Genomic DNA, 20,110 nt, shown 5'->3' on the forward strand with positions numbered 1-20,110 from the left:
ACAGAGGAAATGCTTCTAAATAGAAAGATTTTTCATAGTCTGAATGTTTAAAAATAGGTTGTATTAACATTGTAAATGAGAGTGAATACAAGAAGCCTTTAGACAGGAAGAATTCATGGATGGTTTTAACAGCTTCAGTAACATCCAAATCCATAGATCCATATAGGAATTAAAAGAGAATCTACATGTGATTATATATATGAATTAGATTATTGATAAAATGTTCCAATTGATCAGGGAGGACAGTCTTTGACTTTAACATACCAAAATAAAAATGTCAGCAAGTCAACAAAAATTAAATTTAAGTTTATAAAGAACTTTAAGGCATCAAGTGAGTCTTTTGAAAACAGTATAGAGTGGGGAGGAGCTAAAATGGCAGAGTAGTAGGAAGACCCTAGGCTTGCCTCATCCCTTGAACACAGTTAGATAAATGTCAAATCATTATGAATACCCAAGAAATCGAACTAAGGAAAGCAGAAAAAAACTTTACAAATAGAAGGAGACAGGAGGACACATTGTGGAAGGTAGGAGGTGTGGAGACATGGTTTTGGGGAGAAACAGATCACAGGTGCTGTAGAGAGGAGAGAGCCCTAGTTGTGGAGACATGGGGAGAGAGAAGAGCACATAGGGGATCACACAAGGAAAACACTTCCCCAAAGCCACTGGGTGGGAAAACAAGAGGGGCTGATTTTCATGAGTATTTGCAACCAGTGGCGCTCAAAGACTAGAGTTTTAGAGGTCCATGATATGGATGGTGTAAAGCCTTGAGGGTACTGCAGCATTACTGTAGAGTGGGCAGGCAGGTAACCCAGAGGCAGAGGGTTCAATCTGTGGATCACCTCAAATGTACTGGGAGAGACAGTTTACCCCTTCTTAGAGTGTATCTGAGAGAGGTGGCATTGCCTGTCTGGGGACAAAAGGAGCCAGCAGGCACCAATTCCCTCTCCCTCCCCTCAGCATAGGTGCAGAGACACTTGTTGAGGGCAGCTAACTCAGACACTGGCTGCTTAGTGTGTTTTGTTCCAAATTCTACACTTCTGAGCTCTTGTGCAAGTGCCTTTCTGGGTCAAACCCATACCAATCCCAGTGCAGTGAGATTGTCCCCCAGAAGACCAGCACAGATCCCTGACACACTAGCTCCCTAAAGTTTGGAATTTTAAAACTCAGTCGGGACAGATCAAAAAGTCCACTGCACTCGTCCAGGCAGGCACTAACTTGAAGACAGATAATGTGAAAATAGCGGTCTGAAAAACACCTATAACACACAAAGGGAAGTATCTGCTCTTTTGGGAGGGCTTTCCCAACAACAGCAAGCCTGAATTGCTCTCTCCAGGGACAAAGGAGTGGGCTGGTGCCCTTTCCCTTCCTTTCCCCTCAGCATAAACTAACTTTAGTAAACAGCACAGGGCCAACACTAGCTGCCTAACCTGTATACGCCAACTCCCACCTCCCTGAGCTCTGCTGGTACTGCTTTTCTAGAGAAAGTGTGCCTGAGAACCAGCATGGCGGGTCCCTCTGCCAGAAGACCAGTGCAACCCCCCTGCATGCACCCCATCTACTGACCATAGAGTTCTGCAAAGCATCAGCTCTAGTGGAAATAGATTCAGTCTTTTTTAACAGGCAGGTCAGAGCATACCTAGGTAAAACTCACCACACTCTGGCCAAGGTACAAACACTCCCCACTACAGGCAAGGAAAAACCCTGCAGAGGACTGACCTGAGGGAGAGCAGCCATAACACAGGGGCAGAGTATGTGCAGCATACACCAAAGACACTTCCTGAAGTGCCAGGTCCTGAACATTATATGACCTCTTCTTCTTCATAAAGCTATTACTCTCAGAGGCAGGAAACATTATAGGCTTTCCTAACACAGAAGAATACAAAGATCTAAACAAAATGCCAAGATAAGGAATTCATCCCAAAGGAAAGAACAAGAAAAGGTCATGGCCAGGGATCTAATTGAAACTGATATAAGTAATATGCCTGATCCAGAATTTAAAGCAAACAATCATAAGAATACTATCTGGACTTGAAAAGGCACCAAGGAGTTCCTTACTACAAAGATAAAATAACTTAAAAACAATCAAGCCAAAACGAAAAATTCAGTAACTGAGATTTGAAATCAACTGGAGCAATGACCACAAAGATGGAAGAAGCAGGGAATTGAATAAGTGACAGAGCAAATAGAATTATTGAAAACAGTGAGGTTGATCAAAAGAGGGAAACAAAAATCTTGGACATGAAAGTAGACTTAGAGAACTCAGTGATGCCATAAAGCATAATAACATTCGTATCATAGGAGTACCAGCAGACAAAGAGGGAAAAGGGGGCAGAAGATTTACTTGAGGAACTAATAGCTGAGAAACTTCCCTGATCTGGGGAAGGAAACAAACTTCCAAATACAGGAAGCACAGAGAGTTCCCATAAAAATCAACAAAAGCAGGCCAACACCAAGACACATAGTAGTTAAATTTGCCAAATAGAGTGGTAAAGAAAAATCTTAAAAGCAGCAAAATAAAAGAATTCATAGGGAAGACAAATAAGGTTAGTAGCAGCTCTCTCCACAGAGACTTGGCAGGCCAGAAGGCAGTGGCATAGTATATTCATCATGCTGAATGCAAAACCCAACAACCAAAAATATTCTATCCAGTAAGGCTATCTATCATTTAGAATAGAAGCACAGAAAGAGTTTCCCAGACAAACAAAAACTAAAGGAGTTTGTGTTCATGAAACCAGTCCTGCCAGAAGTATAGGAGACTCTTTGAGTAGGAAAAAGAAACAGAAAATCTCTAGAAACAATGACAAAATAAGCATTAAAATGGCATTATATTCATATCTATCAGTAATTACTCTGAATGTAAATGGACTAAATGTTCCAAACAAAAGACCCAGGTGTGTCAGAATGGATAAAAAAAAAACAAAACAAGACTCATCTATATGCTGCCTACAAGAGACTCATTTTAGACCTAAAGACACCTGTAGATTCAAAGTAATGGGATGGAGAAATATTTTTTATGCAAATAGATGTCAAAAGAAAGCCAGAGCAGCAATAATTTTGTGCGACAAAATACATTTAAAAAATTTTTTAACATTTATTTATATTGAGAGACAGAGAGAGACAGAAAATGAGCAGGGAGGGGCTGAGAGACAAGGAGACACAGAATCTGAAGCAGGCTCCAGGCTCTGAGCTGTCAGCACAGAGCCCAACGTGGGGCTCGAACTCACAAACTGAGATCGTGACCTGAGCTAAAGGCGGATGCCCAACCGACTGAGCCACCCAGGCATCTGTGGCAAAATACATTTTAAAACCAAAAACTATAACAAGAGATGAGGAGAGCACTGTATCATAATAAAGGGGTACCTCAAACAAGACAATCTAACAATTGAAAATATTTATGCCCCCAACTTGAAACACCCAAATATATAAAACAATTAATAACAAAAAGAAACTCTTTGACAATAATACAATAATAGTAGGGGACTTTAACACTCCACTGACATCAATGGACAGATCATCTAAGCAGAAAATCAACAAGGAAACAATGGCGGCACTGAATGATACACTGGACCAGATGGACTTAAACAGATACATTCAAAATATTTTATGAGCAGAATAAAAGCAGCATAATACATATTCTTTTCAAGTGCACATGGGACATTCTCCAGAATAGATCACATATTGAGTCACAAGTAAATCCTCAACAAGTACAAAAAGATTGAGATCATACTATGTACATTTTCTGACTACAACTCTATGAAACCTGAAATCAGCCATAAGAAAAAGCTTTGGAAAGACCACACATACATGGAGGTTAAAGAACATCCTATTAAAGAATGAATGGATCAACCAGGAAATTAAAAAAGAAATTAAAAAAAAATACATGGAAACTGGGGCACCTGGGTTGCTCAGTTGGTTAAGCATCTGACTCTTGATTTCAGTTCAGATCATCATCTCACAATTCATGAGTTCGAGCCCTGCATCAGGCTACACACTGACAGCATGGAGCCTGCTTAGGATTCTCTCTATCCTTCTCTAGACTCCTTTCCTGTTTATGTTCTCTCTGTGTCACAATAAATAAATAAACTTTATTTAATAAATAAACAACAAACACCACAAAATACAATTATTATAGAATATTATGAAAAATTATATGCCAACAAATTGGGCAATCTGGGCAAGATATGGATAAATTCCTAGAAACATATAGACACCAAAATTGAAACAGGAATAAATAGAAAACTAACAAACCCATAGCCAGTAAAGAAATTGAATCAGTAACCAAAAATCTCCAAAATAACTAAAATCCAGGGCCAAATGGCTTCACAGGGAATTCTACCAAACATTTAAAGAAGAATTCATACATATTCTTCTCAAACTATCCAAAAAAATTGAAATAAAAGGAAAACTCCAAAATCATTCTACAAGGCCAGCATTACCCTGATTTCCAAAACCAAACAAAGACTCCACTAAAAAAGAGAACTATAGGCCAATATCCCTGATGAACATGGATGCAAAAATTCTTAACAAGATACTAGCAAATCAAATTCAACAATACATTAATAGAATCATTCACCACGACCAAGTGGGATTTTTTCTCTGGGTTGCAAGGGTGGTTCAATATTTGCAAATCAATCAGCATGATACACCAAATTAATAAAAGAAAAGATAAGAAACATGATCTTCTCAATAGATGCAGAAAAAGCATTTGACCAAATACAGCATACATTCTTAATAAAAACCTCAACAAAGTAGGGATAAGAGGGAACATACCTCAACATCTTAATCACCATATACAAAAGACCCACAGCTAATGTCAACTTCAATGGGGAAAAACTGAGAGCTTTTCCTCTGCAGTCAGAAAGAAGACAGGGATGTTGACTCCCACTGGAAGTCCTAACTTCAGCAATCAAGGCAATCAAATTGGCAAGGAAGAAGTAAAACTTTCACTATTTGCAGAAGACATGATACTCTATGTAGAAAACCTGAAAGACTCGACCCCAAAATTGCTAGAATTGATACACAAATTCAGTAAAGTCACAGAATACAAATTCAACATACAGAAATCTGTTGCATTTCTATATGCCAACAATGAAGAAGCAGAAAGAGAAATCAAGGAATCAATAACATTTACAACTGCACCCAAAACTGTAAGATACCTAGGAATAAACCTAACCAGAGAGGTAAAAGATCTGTACTCTGAAAACTATAAAACACTGATGAAAGAAATTGAAGATGACACGCAGAAATAGAAAAACATTCCTTGCTCATGGATTGGAAGAGCAAATATTGTTAAAATGACTATAAGGACCAAAGCAACCTACACATTTAATGCAATCCCTATCAAAATACCACTAGCATTTTCACAGAGCTAGAACAACCCTAAACTTGGTATTGAACCCTAAAAGACCCCAAGTAGCCAAAGCAATCTTGAGATAGAAAAGCAGAGCTGGAGGCATCATGATTCCATACTTCAAGATATATTACAAAGCTGTAGTCATGAAGATAATATGGTACTGGCACAAAAACAGACACATAGATCAGTGGAATAGAATAGAGAACCCAGAAATGGACCCACAATTACATGATCAACTAGTCTTCAACAAAGTAGAAAAGAATATCCAATGGAAAAAAGACAGTCTCTTCAACAAATGGTATTATGAAAACTGGACTGCAAGAAGCAGAAGACTAAAACTGGACCACTTTCTTACACCATACATAAAAATAAATTCAAAATTGATGAAAGGCCTAAATGTGAGACAGGAAACAATCATAATTCTGAAGGAGAACACAGCGGGAGCAACTTCTTACTAGGTACATCTCCTGAGGCAAGGGAAACAAAAGCAAAAATGAACTATTGGGACTTCAAGATAAAAAGTTTCTGTAAAATGTTGGAAATAATCAACAAAACTAAAAGGCAACATTTGGAATGGGAGAAGATATTGGCACATGATATATCTGATAAAGAGTATCCAAAATCTATAAAGAACTTATCAAATTCCTCATCCAAAAAACAAATAATCCAGTTAAGAAATGGGCAGAAGACATAGACAGTGTTCTGAAGAAGACATATAGATGGCTAAGAGATACATTAAAAGATGCTCAACATCACTCATCATCAGGGAAAAACAAATCAAAACTACAATGACTTATCACCTCACATCTGTCAGAATGGCTAAAATTAACAGCATAGAAAACAACATGTTGGCAAGGATGCCAACCCTGGGGAACCCTCTTATACTGTTGATGGAAATGCAAACTGGTGCAGCCGCTGTGGAAAACAGTATGGAAGTTCGTCATGAAGTTAAAAATAGAACTACCTTATGATCCAGCAATTGCATTACTAGCTATTTACCCAAGGAATACAAAAATACTGATTTGAAGGGATACATGCACCTCTATGTTTATAGCAGCAATATCAACAATAGCCAAATTATAAAAAGAGTCCAAATGTCCATTGACTAAATGGACATAAAAGAAGTGACATATATATATATACACACATACATATATGCACCACACACAATGGAATATATCTGAGCCATAAAAAATATGAAATCTTGCCATTTGCAACAATGTGGGTGGAGCTAGTGAATATTATGCTAACTGAATTAGGTAAGTCAGAGAAAGACAAATACTATACGATTTCACTCATATGTGGAATTTAAGAAACAAAACAAATGAACATGGTGGGAAAAGAGAGGCAAACCATAAAACAGACTCTTAACTATACAGAAACTGAGGGTTGCGGGAGGAGAGGTGGGCAGGCCAATGGGTTAAATGAGTGATGGGTATTAAGGAGGGCACTTTGAGATGAGCACTGGGTGTTGTATGTAAGTGATGAATCACTAAATTCTACTCCTGAAAGTAATATTACACTGTAATTTAACTAACTGGAATTTAAATAAAAAGTTGAAACTAAAAAGAGAAAAATGAAAAACTATATAATTTCATTTTTCCCTTTACACAAACTATGCAAAATATGAAGGAAAAATCCAACAACTAAAGCTTTCTTTAAACCTTTAGCTTTCTGAGTCCTGCTTTTTTATTTTCCATGTCTAAAGATATTATTAGAAAGTGTCTAAGGGAGTATAATTTGTAAACATTACTAGACAGATATTTTTATATGACCTAAGACTATTCTAGGTTGAATTTTGAATTTTCTTTATCCCTTTGTTCCATCCCTCCCTCAGCTGGAGAAAGAAACTTGTTTTTTTGGTAGAATAATGAAGAAGGGATGGTATTAGCAACCTAAAAGTCAGCTTAATGCTATAATTATTTGAAAATTATTAATATCACTTTTCATTATAGAGTATATAACCTTCCCCCAAACTTTCTGAAGCATCCATCTGCCTAGAAAAAGTTCTGGATTAGCTTCAGGCAGAATGCAAGAGGAAGGAGCATGTCTAACACCAAACCTGGAGGGCACAGATGTTAATGTTTTCCATAGCATTTATAGAAAATATTCTGTCCATGCTTAAGGGTTAACAGGAATGAGGAAAGAGGATGTGGTGTAGTGGGTGGAGATTGCCACCACTTTCTAGCAATTTGAGATTATGGGAAGCAGAAGACGGAGAAAGAGGAAGGAGAATGAGTATGGCTGACCTAGGTGTCCCAATTTCCCCCTCTTCTGCCTTTGCAAGGCAGATGTGGAGGAATGTTAGATGAATGAGCACAGCAAAATGCTGAAGACAGAGCGTGCTCCTCTAACACTCTGTGTTTCAAATCCTGGAGGAAAACCACATCTTGAGCCACTCCTGTACCTACTTGTGTTATGATTAAACTTTGGGCCCCATGGTAAGGACACAGAAGAAGCTCCTGAGTTTAACTTTATTGGGCCTTCTTTGTTTTTTGTATAGAAGGGATGAGATGTAGTAACAGCTAAAAATATCTAGGTGAAGAGTCCCCAAAAAGGGATCATGTGGTGGGGATAAAGTGTGTTTGTAATAATGGCACCTGACTGAACTATTCAAGCTGGGGTCAACTGGGAACTCTATGGTACCTAAGAGAGACCAAGTAATTCAGGGACTGCTAGTAAACCCTAGCCAAGCTAGAACAGCCACAATCATGAGCTATACTAGCTGTAACAAGCAGTCACCAGCTTAAAACGTGCATTTGATTTGGATATCAAAAGTCACCAAGACAAAGAATCTGTTCCCTTCTGATCCCGTGTATCCGGACACCCTACTAGAAAGAGAATGAGGGTGTCAGGAAGCTGTCTGAGTGACTGAATGTTTTATCCAAATGAGACTGTTTATTTCTAAAATAACTATTTAAATTACTGAATTGACTAATATTTTGTCATTGTTGTAAAGTTTTTCTCATTAGTTACAGGGTGGGAACTCATGAGGAAATGTGTGATTTATTAATTGCATTTTTCTTCACATCTAAGTTGTACAGTGAATTATACTTATGACCTTACTATATTTATATGTCCTGGGTATACCTCACTTTGCAAATATAACTGATCTAAGCTGAATCCTACAGTGGATGAAGGGACTCAAGAATAACTGTTACTATCTGTCATTATTCTCCTTGGATGAAGTCTGGGTTAACAGCTGCCATGGCCTTAACCCTGAGGCATATTGTGCAGAATGAAGTCAGAACACTTAATTCAAGTATGTGCATGAAGAGACATCAAGCAATAGAGAGCACAGTGAGAATAAACTTCTAGCTGTCCAAGTGAGGCTAATATAACACATACTTCAAGGAAATTCATGGGGGAAAGGATGTTTGGCACCATTCTTTGAGCTCTCTTGTGTTTGATATTAGCTAATTCACTTTCTGATAATAGATTACATATAATATCTTTTGAGGTATTGCAAACATGGCAAATAAATTCCCATAGACTTCTGTAAATAGAAAATATGAGGATGATGAAGACCATTAGTGGAATTAAAATGCGAAGAGAATGCATCTAAGAGTGATGGTGGTCTCATAAAGAAAAGAAAATGGAAACATTTAATACCCAGGCCAGTGGGGACCACAGTCGTTTTTATAGTACTACTGTTAAAAGGTTTATTAAGTCAATTAAAATTAAGCATACAAAAAAAAAAACATTATGAAGATAGAAGATGGGAAACAGCTTATTTTGAGAAAAGAACACCAGAGGTTATCAAGACATCTGCACCCTATCTTCATTAACTAGCCTGAAATAGCTTAACTTCTTTGAACTTCTTTGATAAAATCTGTGGTTTTTCAAAGTGGTTTTTCCCCCCTGTGGCTTGATGGTTGGAGGTGGACTTTAGAAAGGTGGTGAGGAGATGGCAACTAGGTTGGATTCCAGGATTTTAAATTTCCCCTCTCACTCCTCACCCAACAACACATACATGGACTGGTCATCACTCGTATACTCTGAGGTTTTGAATAAGATGCCATTAGAAAAAGGGCCACAGTGCTAAATATAACATTTCAAAATATTTTTTTCTGGAATACCCTTAAGGATATGTTTTATTTCAAAATTGTATAAATTTTTATGCTTAGAAAAACCAACCCCAAATCCATGGCACTGGGAGAACAGATGGGCTGGTTTACCCTCTCTGTGTCCCTGTTTCCTCTAGCTGTGAAATCAAAGGTTGAAATAAAATAATTATTGTCACTTTTAGCTATAGGATTCTATGTGCATCCATGGCCTGGCATTCTGGAACCAAGAGTAGAAAAAACTCCAGATCTGAGCAGCCAGCCTGTTCATAGGATCTGATGTTATAAAACTCTTTGGGATTCTGCCAATCCTAGGTCTAATAGGTTTCATGTCCCAAAGCAGACCACAGGCAAAGCTGAGGCAGGAGCTTCTTGTATGTTGGTGAGAATGTCACAGTGCATTCATGGAGCAAGGTGTGACACCTAAGGGCAGGAAGGGAGGCAGTTTAAGGTAGTAAAACCTGTGAAGAGAAGTCAGCCCTGACTTCTTGTTCTTGTTCAATTCTTAAGTAGACTGGTGACCTATAAAAAGTCCCTTAACCTTCCTTTATCATAGAGATCTTCATCTGTAAATGAGATATTTGGACTATTTGAACACTGAGGGCCTCTCTTGGACAGGAAGAACAGACAATAAGGAATTCTTTTCCACAACTTTTTTATATTTGATTTTGAGGATATATCTGAAATGATAAGACACAGTGGGGTCAGAGTTGTCTACTCAAGCAAAAATCTAAGGAAATCAAGTTGTTTTGAAATTAAGACTTATTTTGGCTCTCTTTCGAAAATTGAAAAAAATCCTAATTTTTCTGGGCTTTAATACACCTGAAAAGCTTTGAGAATACTGATGCCTGAGCCCCAGTGCAGACCAATTAAATCAGAATATTTGGGAGCACTTGGTTTTTGGATTTATTTTAAAATCTGCCCAGGAGATTCTATTGTTCAATCAGTGTGGAGGATTTCTGTGTTGAAGGAGTTGACCACAATTTAGAAATGCTAAGTAACTACCCCAAATTTGTTTTGAATTTAAGTAGGGAAGGTAGCTCACAGAAATTGTTGAGGTGAGAAAAACACTTTCTTATTGCAGTGTGGAAGCATTGTGAATATAAATGTAATGGAAGTTCTGTCTGCAAAAGAAAGGACTATAAAACTTCTGTGGACAAAATTTTACCTTTGTACTTTGGTTATTTTTTATAGACCTGAAGGTGAATTTGTGTGCTTCAAAATGTTAAAATTTATTTTTATTTGTAGACAGTCCTGATGCAGCCATAACTGATATATCTGAGTTAAATCACCATGGGTTCTTTTGAAAACCACTTCTGGAAACCACAAAGAGGCAGGAAGCTTTTAATTCTGCATATTTTCAGATTGTGGGTAGGTTGGAAAAAATAAAGATATAAGTGCTCAATACAACTCCACATGGCTAGCTATGGGCAATTCAAACTGTAATAAGTGACAGATTCAATATGAAATGTTTATGGGCCGGGGTCATTCTGTGAAAGAAAATGAAATTAAGTGGCCTATTTGCTGTACTCTGGAAATATGTGCATCGAATAAATTGGGTTAGAATCTCTGTCACTCAGAGCAATGAACACAGTGGGAGTCATCACATTTCCCCAATTGCCCCACATGATGGATTGTTGATGTCTTGAAAAGATCTGGATTTCTTCAAATTGTTTAGCATAGAAGAGAAGCAGATTTTCTGATTTTCATGAGAAATGATCTTTCAGAAATTTATTTACAAATGCTTATCAAAGCGCTCTTTGAAGTAAGTTTTGTTTTCTGATGTGATGTCTCATCATCCACAATTTCAACACTTTCCCTTAGGAAAACACCACCAAGTATCAGTCCCAGATGGCATTAGTTAAAGATGAGCATTTACAAAAAATGTTTACTAATAATAAGTGATATATGACAAAACAACATGGAGGCAGTAATTTACTATCGTAACCATATAGAAAAAAAGCCTTGAATATTAGTTTGAAAGACATATATTCCAAACTTCTTATATATATAATATTTATTGATTGTTATGTGCAAAGTAGTGTATTAGATGATGGACGGGAATAAAATGGACTGAATTTTTTTTCAGTGAATAGCTAGAAATATTACTCTACAAATATGCTGGATGTTACAAATTCAGCAGTTGAAACTTTAAAGAAACTCACTCAAGAGAAGGAAGGGCACTTGCATAGCTGCTTCTAGTGCGAAAGTAATGAAAGTTCTTAGCCCACAATCAGATTTTTGAAATATTTGCTAGTAGCAGTAGGTATTCCTTTTAGGGCTAAACCATTTCTTTATTTTTTTTAAGATTTTATTTTATTTTTAAGTAATCTCTACATTCAATGTGGGGTTCGAACCTATAAACCAGAGATGGAGAGCTGTATGCTCCACTGACTGAGCCAGCCAGACGCCCTAGGGCTAAACTATTTCTTATAGTCTTTGGAAATGTTATTTCTTTTTAAATCTCCTACAGAGTTTGATTTTTTCCAGTTCAATCTAGTAAACAAACCTCTACTGATTTCCTATTTATAAGAGGTACCATATTGGGTGATAGATACTATAAAGATAAATACATTACTTGTCCTCAAGAAACATATTTGTGGGGACGCCTGGGTGGCTTAGTCAGTTGAGCATTAGACTCTTGATTTTGATGCAGATCATGATCTCACGGTTGTGATATGGAGCCTCATGTCAGGCTCCAAGCCCAGGGTAGAGATTCTCTCCTTCTCCCTCTGCCCTTACCCCATGTGCATGGGTGCAAACTTATTCTCTCTCTCTCTGAGAAAAAAAAAAAGAGAGAGAGAGAGAGAGAAAAGAAAAGAAAAAAAATAAAAGAAACATATTTGTGGAAATGGACTCTTGCATGAAAATAAATAAGAGAGCAACACACACACACCAGATCAGAATTAATCCAACGAAGACGATCTTAAATTTTTTTTTTTTTTTTTCAACATTTTTTATTTATTTTTGGGACAGAGAGAGACAGAGCATGAACGGGGGAGGGGCAGAGAGAGAGGGAGACACAGAATCGGAAACAGGCTCCAGGCTCCGAGCCATCGGCCCAGAGCCTGACGCGGGGCTCGAACTCACAGACCGCGAGATCGTGACCTGGCTGAAGTCGGACGCTTAACCGACTGCGCCACCCAGGCGCCCCCGAAGACGATCTTAAAGATTTATCATGGTTGCTTTGATGATAAATTATTATAATGACAGAATTTGGGAACAAAAAAACTGATGAACAATTTCCTTAGCATTTTATATTATATTATTTATATTATATTATATTATATTATATTATATTATTATTATAATATTTATATTATATTATTACTATATATACATTATATGTATATATATATGAACATTATAACAATATTAAAAAAGCAATATGCATTCTAGGCTTTTAAAGATATTGTATTTTATAAGTCAATTCTAAAGCAAGTCCTGCCACGTGAAAACTGACTAAGCTCATTTATTTGAAATATTTTTTCCTTAATAGCATAGAAAACCATGTAATTGACTTTGTCAAACATTCTAAGTATTAATTGCTCCAAATCCTTATAGTTAAGTCAACGTTAATTTTGCAATGACCAGTTCTGATAGAATATCTAAACTCATAGTTGGCTTATTTTTCTGAAAAATTTGCCCTAAACCTATCAAATATTTTTGTCTTGGCAATAAAGGATCAGCAAACCAGTTACATTGTATAATTTTACTTCAGCCAGAATTCCATGACTCACATTGTTTCTAAGTGACGGTATTGATCTAAGTCATTTTGAATAACTAATTTCAGAGAAACTGGCTGGTCAGAGAAGGAAAAGCAATTTAGATTGGTCATGCCAATACTTTTTTTATTATACATGACCCAGTTGACAAGTTGAGCATGAGGCTTGTTTCTAAATCCATTTTTACAGTTTTGCTTTTCAGTTCCACTTTTAATAGTCATGACTTATATTGATCTACCTCAATTTTAGAATAAAATGTCCTCTTGATTTTCTCATTATGCCATATATTGCAAAATGTTCATTTCTAAGGGGGGTTTATTGAGATGAGAGCTTTATTTATCACAAATGATATACTTACTCTTTTGGAAACAATGGAAGACAAGTCCAGGCCAGTAAATTGGCATTATTGTTTGTACAGATAATTCCAAACAATCTTACAGTGAGCATGGATTCCCTTGGAAGTGACTTTATTTCAAGAGGAAAATTGATCCTAAAAATAAAAGAAAGAAGTAGATTACCCAGTTACAAAGATTTTTCATAGATATTTCCTTGTAATATAATGGTGTGTGATAAAATTAACTATTTGAATTGAGGGATCCTTTTGAACTTCTGTGTTTGATCTTATAAAAATGGAAATATAGCAGAAACACATAAAATAATGTGAGATTGGTTATTCAATAAATGTGGATTGCTTTAATTATAATTTTGAGATGCAATCTTATTTTCAAAAATTACAATGCCAAGCATTTACTCTTTGTAAACACAGACTAATACTGTTTTAGGGAAAGGGGGGAGGGAGGAAATAACTTGAAACAAGTCTTAAAGCATAAATTTGCTATAATCATATTGAGATTTGGAAAAGAATATTCCAGGAAGAGAAAAGTACAAAAACAAGGTCATCTATGCATGGAAAGATTAAGTGTAGCTGAGAAACGCTGAGTGGCTCATTGTGGCTAGAACAAGCGATGTGGTCAAGTTGGTTGGGGAAGTTATACAGAATATAATTGAAAAGGTAGATAGTTGCCTGAATGCCTAAGAACTCCATATGCCAGGCAAGGGGATTTGAGCTTTTTCCTCATGGCAAAAGAGAATATTTGAAAAAGACAGCTAAAAATATACAGAATTGCTCACAATTTTCAATGTGAACCATTCTGGGTAATGATGAAATCCCAGGCATTTGGGGGATGATTGCTAAAATGTAATGGACATACCAATTTCTGGTTAGGTCAAAAGGAAGGAACTTCAAATACAGACCCTGGATGGATTGCATATTTTGGGCAAAAAAAGGGGACAAGGGTAAAGACAGGATTGTTAATGGTGAGAAAAACTTGGATTCAGACACTGAATCCATCAATATATAAAAGAGAATGTCTAGAAGGTTACATATGATACTATAAAGACTGAAAGGAGTGCACCTGGGTGGTGTAAGTGTTTAAGAAGAAGAAGCTTTGACAGAAAGTTGAGAGTATGATCTGAAGTCTCTAATGGTGGGCAGGGAGAGGGGTACCTTTCTTTCTTTTCTGGAATCATCTTGATTCCATAGAAATGATCAGGTTCTACTATAAGAATCTCAAGAGAAGTATGGCATTTAGGAAAGATCTATTTATGAGATGAGGAAATGAAAAATATAGTTTTCAAATGGCTTAGATGGGGCAATGTGTTTACTAGAAGATGAGAATGCTAGGACGATATGGAAAAACTAAAACAGGTTAGCAGATAGGGGAAGATCATGGCAACTGATTCCCCAAGGAATGGGAAAAGAAAGAGAAAAGTGACAGAGCAAATGGGACAGTTTGTACTGTATGATATCTGATGGTATTAGGTATGAGGAATATGAAAAAAATTCACATTCCTTGTGATTCCCAGTTGAATTTTGACATCAATTTCTTAAGCAGTAGGTAATTGTTAAAATACTGATGATGACCAAAGCCAATGTTCAATTGGAAAGTGCTGACTGAGGCTGGCCCAGTTGAGACCTCAGGTAATATTGAGCATTTTCTCACACTAGGATTAGGCTGTCTAATCTGGATGCTAAGGAGAAGTCCTTACTCAAGATGTCAAATAACACATTTGTGACCCCCTTTTGTGAGTGGCTGGGCAGTATTCAGTCTAAGAAGAAATGAGGAGTTAATTCAGCCCAGTGACCATACTGGTTTTGAGAAGGTACACATCCATCTTCCCAACACGCTATTCCTAGTGATAAAGAGTCCCAGATCCAGGGTGTAATAAAGCAGCTAATAATAAGGAAGACAGAAGGGGTATTATAGAGGTAAATTTAATAACTAATATTTGAGTGAGCATATTACTGGAATAGGAAAATGAAGAATTAAAGATGAATTCTAGACTGGTAGATTATGTTATAGTGGATAACTTCAACTGATACAGAAATATAAAAGAAACAGGAAATTGGGGTAAGGGTAAATACTATGTGCAGTTTAAGGTGTGATATAATTGAATTAATAACAACTCAGATTTCAATATGTAAGCTATGAGTGGAGAGAACAAGTCAGAAATTGGAATCTAGATATATCTGCATTCAAATATTGGCTCCATGACTAATAAGCCTCATTTTTCCTTATCCACAAAATGGATCAAACATTGTATAACACAGTAGGTGGCAATTGTTGGTTATATATCAGCAATACATTCATTATTCAACCAATAATGTAATAATTTATATTAGCCATTGTAGACAGATGAAATTAATTCTAGTTAAAAGTAGGAAAGGTAAATAAAGGAAAGACTATGGTGAATAAAATCTATTTTTCAAGATTAGCAAAGTTTAGATTATTAAAAAATTAATTTGTTTCACATTTATATATTTAAAAATCTTTATTTTCTTTCATATTCTTTTATACCCAAAATATCCACCTAAGATATTGTGGACATACTTCTCAGCTTAAAAGAAGCTCTGAAACTCAACATAAAATGTTGATGACCCTATGGAATGCACAGTAATTTCTTGAATGTGCTCTCCTTTACTTGTAATTGATTTTCTATTCAGTTTTCATATTTCTGTGCTAGAATGGAAGATATAATAATTTCACTTTATTCCTCACATAATCTGGAGTGTTCTTTTTCTCATTGAGTCTGGCTTCCTCATGTATAACTTCACTTGTTAGTGAGCTTTCATATCAAGAATGACAAAAATTCAATCAGTTACAGTGGATAGTTACTGTCAATTTCCATTTTGTCATTTTTATTAATAAAAATAAATTCTTCTAGGGTAAGAATACATGCTCTCTAAATAGTTATTTATTCATTTCTTGCATACATATGGATCTTTAAAGCCAGAATAATCTCATACTCACTAAGAAATCTTTTTTTAACTTCTATATAGCTATTGAAAAATTAAAGGAGTGAACTTTTATACAAAAAAGTTAGAAAAATACTTTACGAGACAATTCAACAAGTAAAGTTGGATTGCTTCTTTTTATGCAAGTAGCTGGCATAGATTTAACCATATATTTGCCTACTCTACTGTTGAAAAATGAATAAACACTAAAATTTTTCTGAAACACTTTTTTCTTCCATATGAGATAGTTTTCCTAAGATCAGAGTAAGTTTCTCTTGATAAAAATGGGAGATTTAATGAAGTAAGAATGTTTAGAACTCTCCTTTTAACACATATATAACAATAAACCATTGTAAGGACTTTGATTTTTGTCTGAATGAAACTGGGAGCCATTTCAGTATTTTTAAGGAGAAGAATAACATAGCCTGAATCACATTATTTTTTAATTTTTTTTATGTTTATTTATTTCTGAGACAGAGAGAGACAGAGCATGAGTGGGGGAGGGGCAGAGAGAGAGGGAGACACAGAATCAGAAGCATAGCCTGACTTACCTTTTAAAATAAGTCACTTTAGCCACTGTGTGAGAAGGACTATCGAGGTGCAAGAGAAGTAGGGAGACCATTATAAAACACTGGTAATTCAGGAGAGAGAGAATGGGGGCCTATACCAATGAAAGTTATGAGAAGTAATAGTCTGGAAATATTTTGAGGAGAGACCCTGTAGGATTTCCTGAGAGCAGGAGATTCAGGTTAAGGATGTGATCTGAACAACTGGAACTGAAAAGGATCATCCAAGGTGGCTATCCAAGGATAGAACAAGTTTGGAATGTAAGGTTTCCAGTATTGATTCAGAAATGTTGAGTGTATAAATGTGGAGTTTGTGACTGATGCCTGGTTGGTGATATAACTTTTGGAGTTGTTGGCATATAGATGCATTTAAGGATATGTGATGGTAAAAGAAAACTAAAGGAGTAAGTTTAGACACAACAGAAAAGAGGTGTAAGTGCTAAGATCATGATCAGTCTGGGAAAAGAGGAAGATAGAGAAGTAATGTCCTGTGCAGGAGGAGGAAAGCGAAAAGAATATGGGAGCCAAGTGGAGAGCATATTTCAAGATGGAAGGTGAGAGCAACAGTGCCAAATACTCCTAAATAGAGGATGTAAGATGAAGACTGAGAAACCAACATTAGATTTAACTATGCAGGTCACTAGTGACTCTAATGGGCAATTTCAGTGAAACAGAGTGATGAAAGCCTAACTGGAGTATATTTTAGAGTAGAGGGGAAAAAATGAAAAAAGTGAATATACACAACTCTTTGGAAGGGTTTTGCTATAAAGCAGAGGAAAAACACAGGGTAGCTGCTGGTAAGAGAATGGAGCTTTTTTTAAATTTAAGATGTGAGGACTATCTATAGAATATAAATACTCTGCCAAGGATTTTATATGTTTTAAGAAATAGTATAGAAATCACAGTAAAAACATCAGCTTTGGAGTGAGAGTAGATCTGAGCACTAGTTCCGCCGTTTACTGGTTGTGGGAACTAGGAGAAGTTAATTATGCTTCATAACCCTCAAAACACTGATCTTTTAAAAAGGATGACAATACCTGTTTCATATTTTTGTTGTTAAGATGAGATAATATATTTTGGATATACTATGATGATTAAATATGTCAAATCTATGTCATACATTATTAAATAACAAATTTTCTGTCCTTAAGTGTACAGCCTAGTAATGGAATGTATAATCAATTATAGTATAATAGATACATGTTAAAATACATAAAGAATGCTACAAGCACCTAGAAAAATGGTAATTTTTAATTCCATTTTTAATAGAAATGAAATCAAATGAAAATAATTCTTGGTTGAGGTCACTAATTCTATTGGGGGAATCAAAAACTCACAGGAAAGATAGTACATATACAGCCTTGAAGGAACAGAAGAAAAATACATCAGTGTAGTTATTCCAACAACACTAATGATTTTCAATTTATTTGGGGTTTGGGAGGAGGATTTTTTAAATTGACTTTAGAATTACTAGGTGTTTTTCTTGAATTGTTTAAATGATAGCACATATCTATCAGCTGAAAATTAATCTGATTTTTTGAAATAGTTAGGAATAAGTTTTAATTAAGTCAGAAAAATAATTTTAGTCATTGAACTAGTTAATAACATTTTTAAAGAATCACTTGTTACATGAAATTCATTTGCCTGTCCATAAACACTGAACTCTTACTCTATCTAATGCTGCTTGTGTTGACAGGAACAGAATGGAAAATTTTAAAAATAGAATAAAATAAAATATCAAAAACAAAAGATCTTTTTTTCATTTGGCAAAGTCAAACAGAAATATAAGCAAACACATTCAGTAAGAGTAGATTGAGGTTCACATCAACCAACAAAAGAAAAAGTGGCCAATTATTTCCAATGATATAAAAAAGAGTTTATAGGGAAGGTAAAAGAGTGTCTTGAAGGACAGGTGGGCAGTAAAGGCACTGTGCTCTTGATAGATGGAGGACCCCTAGCAGAGACATGATTTCTCAGTTTATAGTTAGGATAAATAGATCAGATGCAGAATGACTGGGTACAGGGGCAGGGAGTGGGGCTAACTCCAAAGATAAAGGTGCAGAGATAGGCAGGGGCCAAACCACTAGGAGCCTTGTATGTTGTGCTAAAGGATTTGTATTTTATCTTGTAAGAACCGGGGAGCCATTGAAGAATTGTATAAGCAGAATTCATTTTGTGCAATAGAAGAGGATTTTGTAATTAAAGAACAGGTCTTTGGTCAAAGGAATTAAGAACCTAACCAAAGAAAGGAAGATAAATGTTGTCATAGTCCTAGAAGAAGGAGGAATTGCTTTAGCATAGAAGGAACTATGGAGTATTTAAGAATTGAAGGCCAAATGTCATGTCTCCATTGATTGTAGTAACACTAAGATTGGGATAAATGGCACTATCTAACAACATCCTTGGAGTCCTAGAAATTTTGACGCATATTTCTCTGAGAAAAAGCACAATATTGGGGAGCCAAATCATCTCCCAAGCCAGATCTTGTGAAAAGGCTGAGGGATAGTGGGTTGGGTTTTTTTTTTCTATTTGAGGTAGGAAGAAAATTGATTGTAAGGGCAGCATTGGAGACGCCAGAGAAATGACTGAAAGCTAGTGGAATAATGTCATAGGAACAGCAAGGAAAAGCAATCATGAAATAAAGCAGAAGTAATCATGAAATAGCCATAGCCAGGGCCTGAGTCTCCTGAGATTCTGAGTAAAGTAAAGACTTGAGGAGGAGGGAGGGGATACAAGGGAGCAGGAAGGCATGGATTGTGTCAAGATGGTGCTTTTTTCTTCACGTTTTAACAAGTCTCCATTAAATGAGAAAGTAGGTGCCAGTCTCCCAAAACTAGATGGTAGTTTACACAAGGCATAATTATTATCAAAAAACATGATTGTTTAAATACATTTATAATTGGCTCTCATAGGAAAATGGAGATTACATATGTTATTAGGTATTTTCTTTCTTCTTTGTTATATCTAGAATCTATTTCCCTCAGCCCCAAATAGAGGGTATCTCTTATATCCATAGTGTGTGAATGATTAATAATTCTGCTTTCTCCAATTTCCCTTTGTGATCAATTCGTTGATGTAAATTGGATACTTGTCTAGGTTTCTAAATG

General features: G+C 36.0%; 1 protein-coding gene across 1 annotated transcript in view; it reads right to left on the reverse strand.

Moving 5' to 3' along the window:
- Nucleotides 1-20,110, reverse strand: part of PIK3C2G (phosphatidylinositol-4-phosphate 3-kinase catalytic subunit type 2 gamma) — a 352,823-nt gene that overhangs the window by 233,799 nt on the left and 98,914 nt on the right. Inside the window, exon 13 of the mRNA XM_058743529.1 lies at nt 13,501-13,632. Coding sequence (XP_058599512.1) covers nt 13,501-13,632 — 132 coding nt within the window. The remainder of the gene's footprint in view (nt 1-13,500; nt 13,633-20,110) is intronic.

This window comes from Neofelis nebulosa, chromosome 8, assembly GCF_028018385.1.
Source record: "Neofelis nebulosa isolate mNeoNeb1 chromosome 8, mNeoNeb1.pri, whole genome shotgun sequence".
Lineage (NCBI taxonomy): Eukaryota > Metazoa > Chordata > Mammalia > Carnivora > Felidae > Neofelis > Neofelis nebulosa.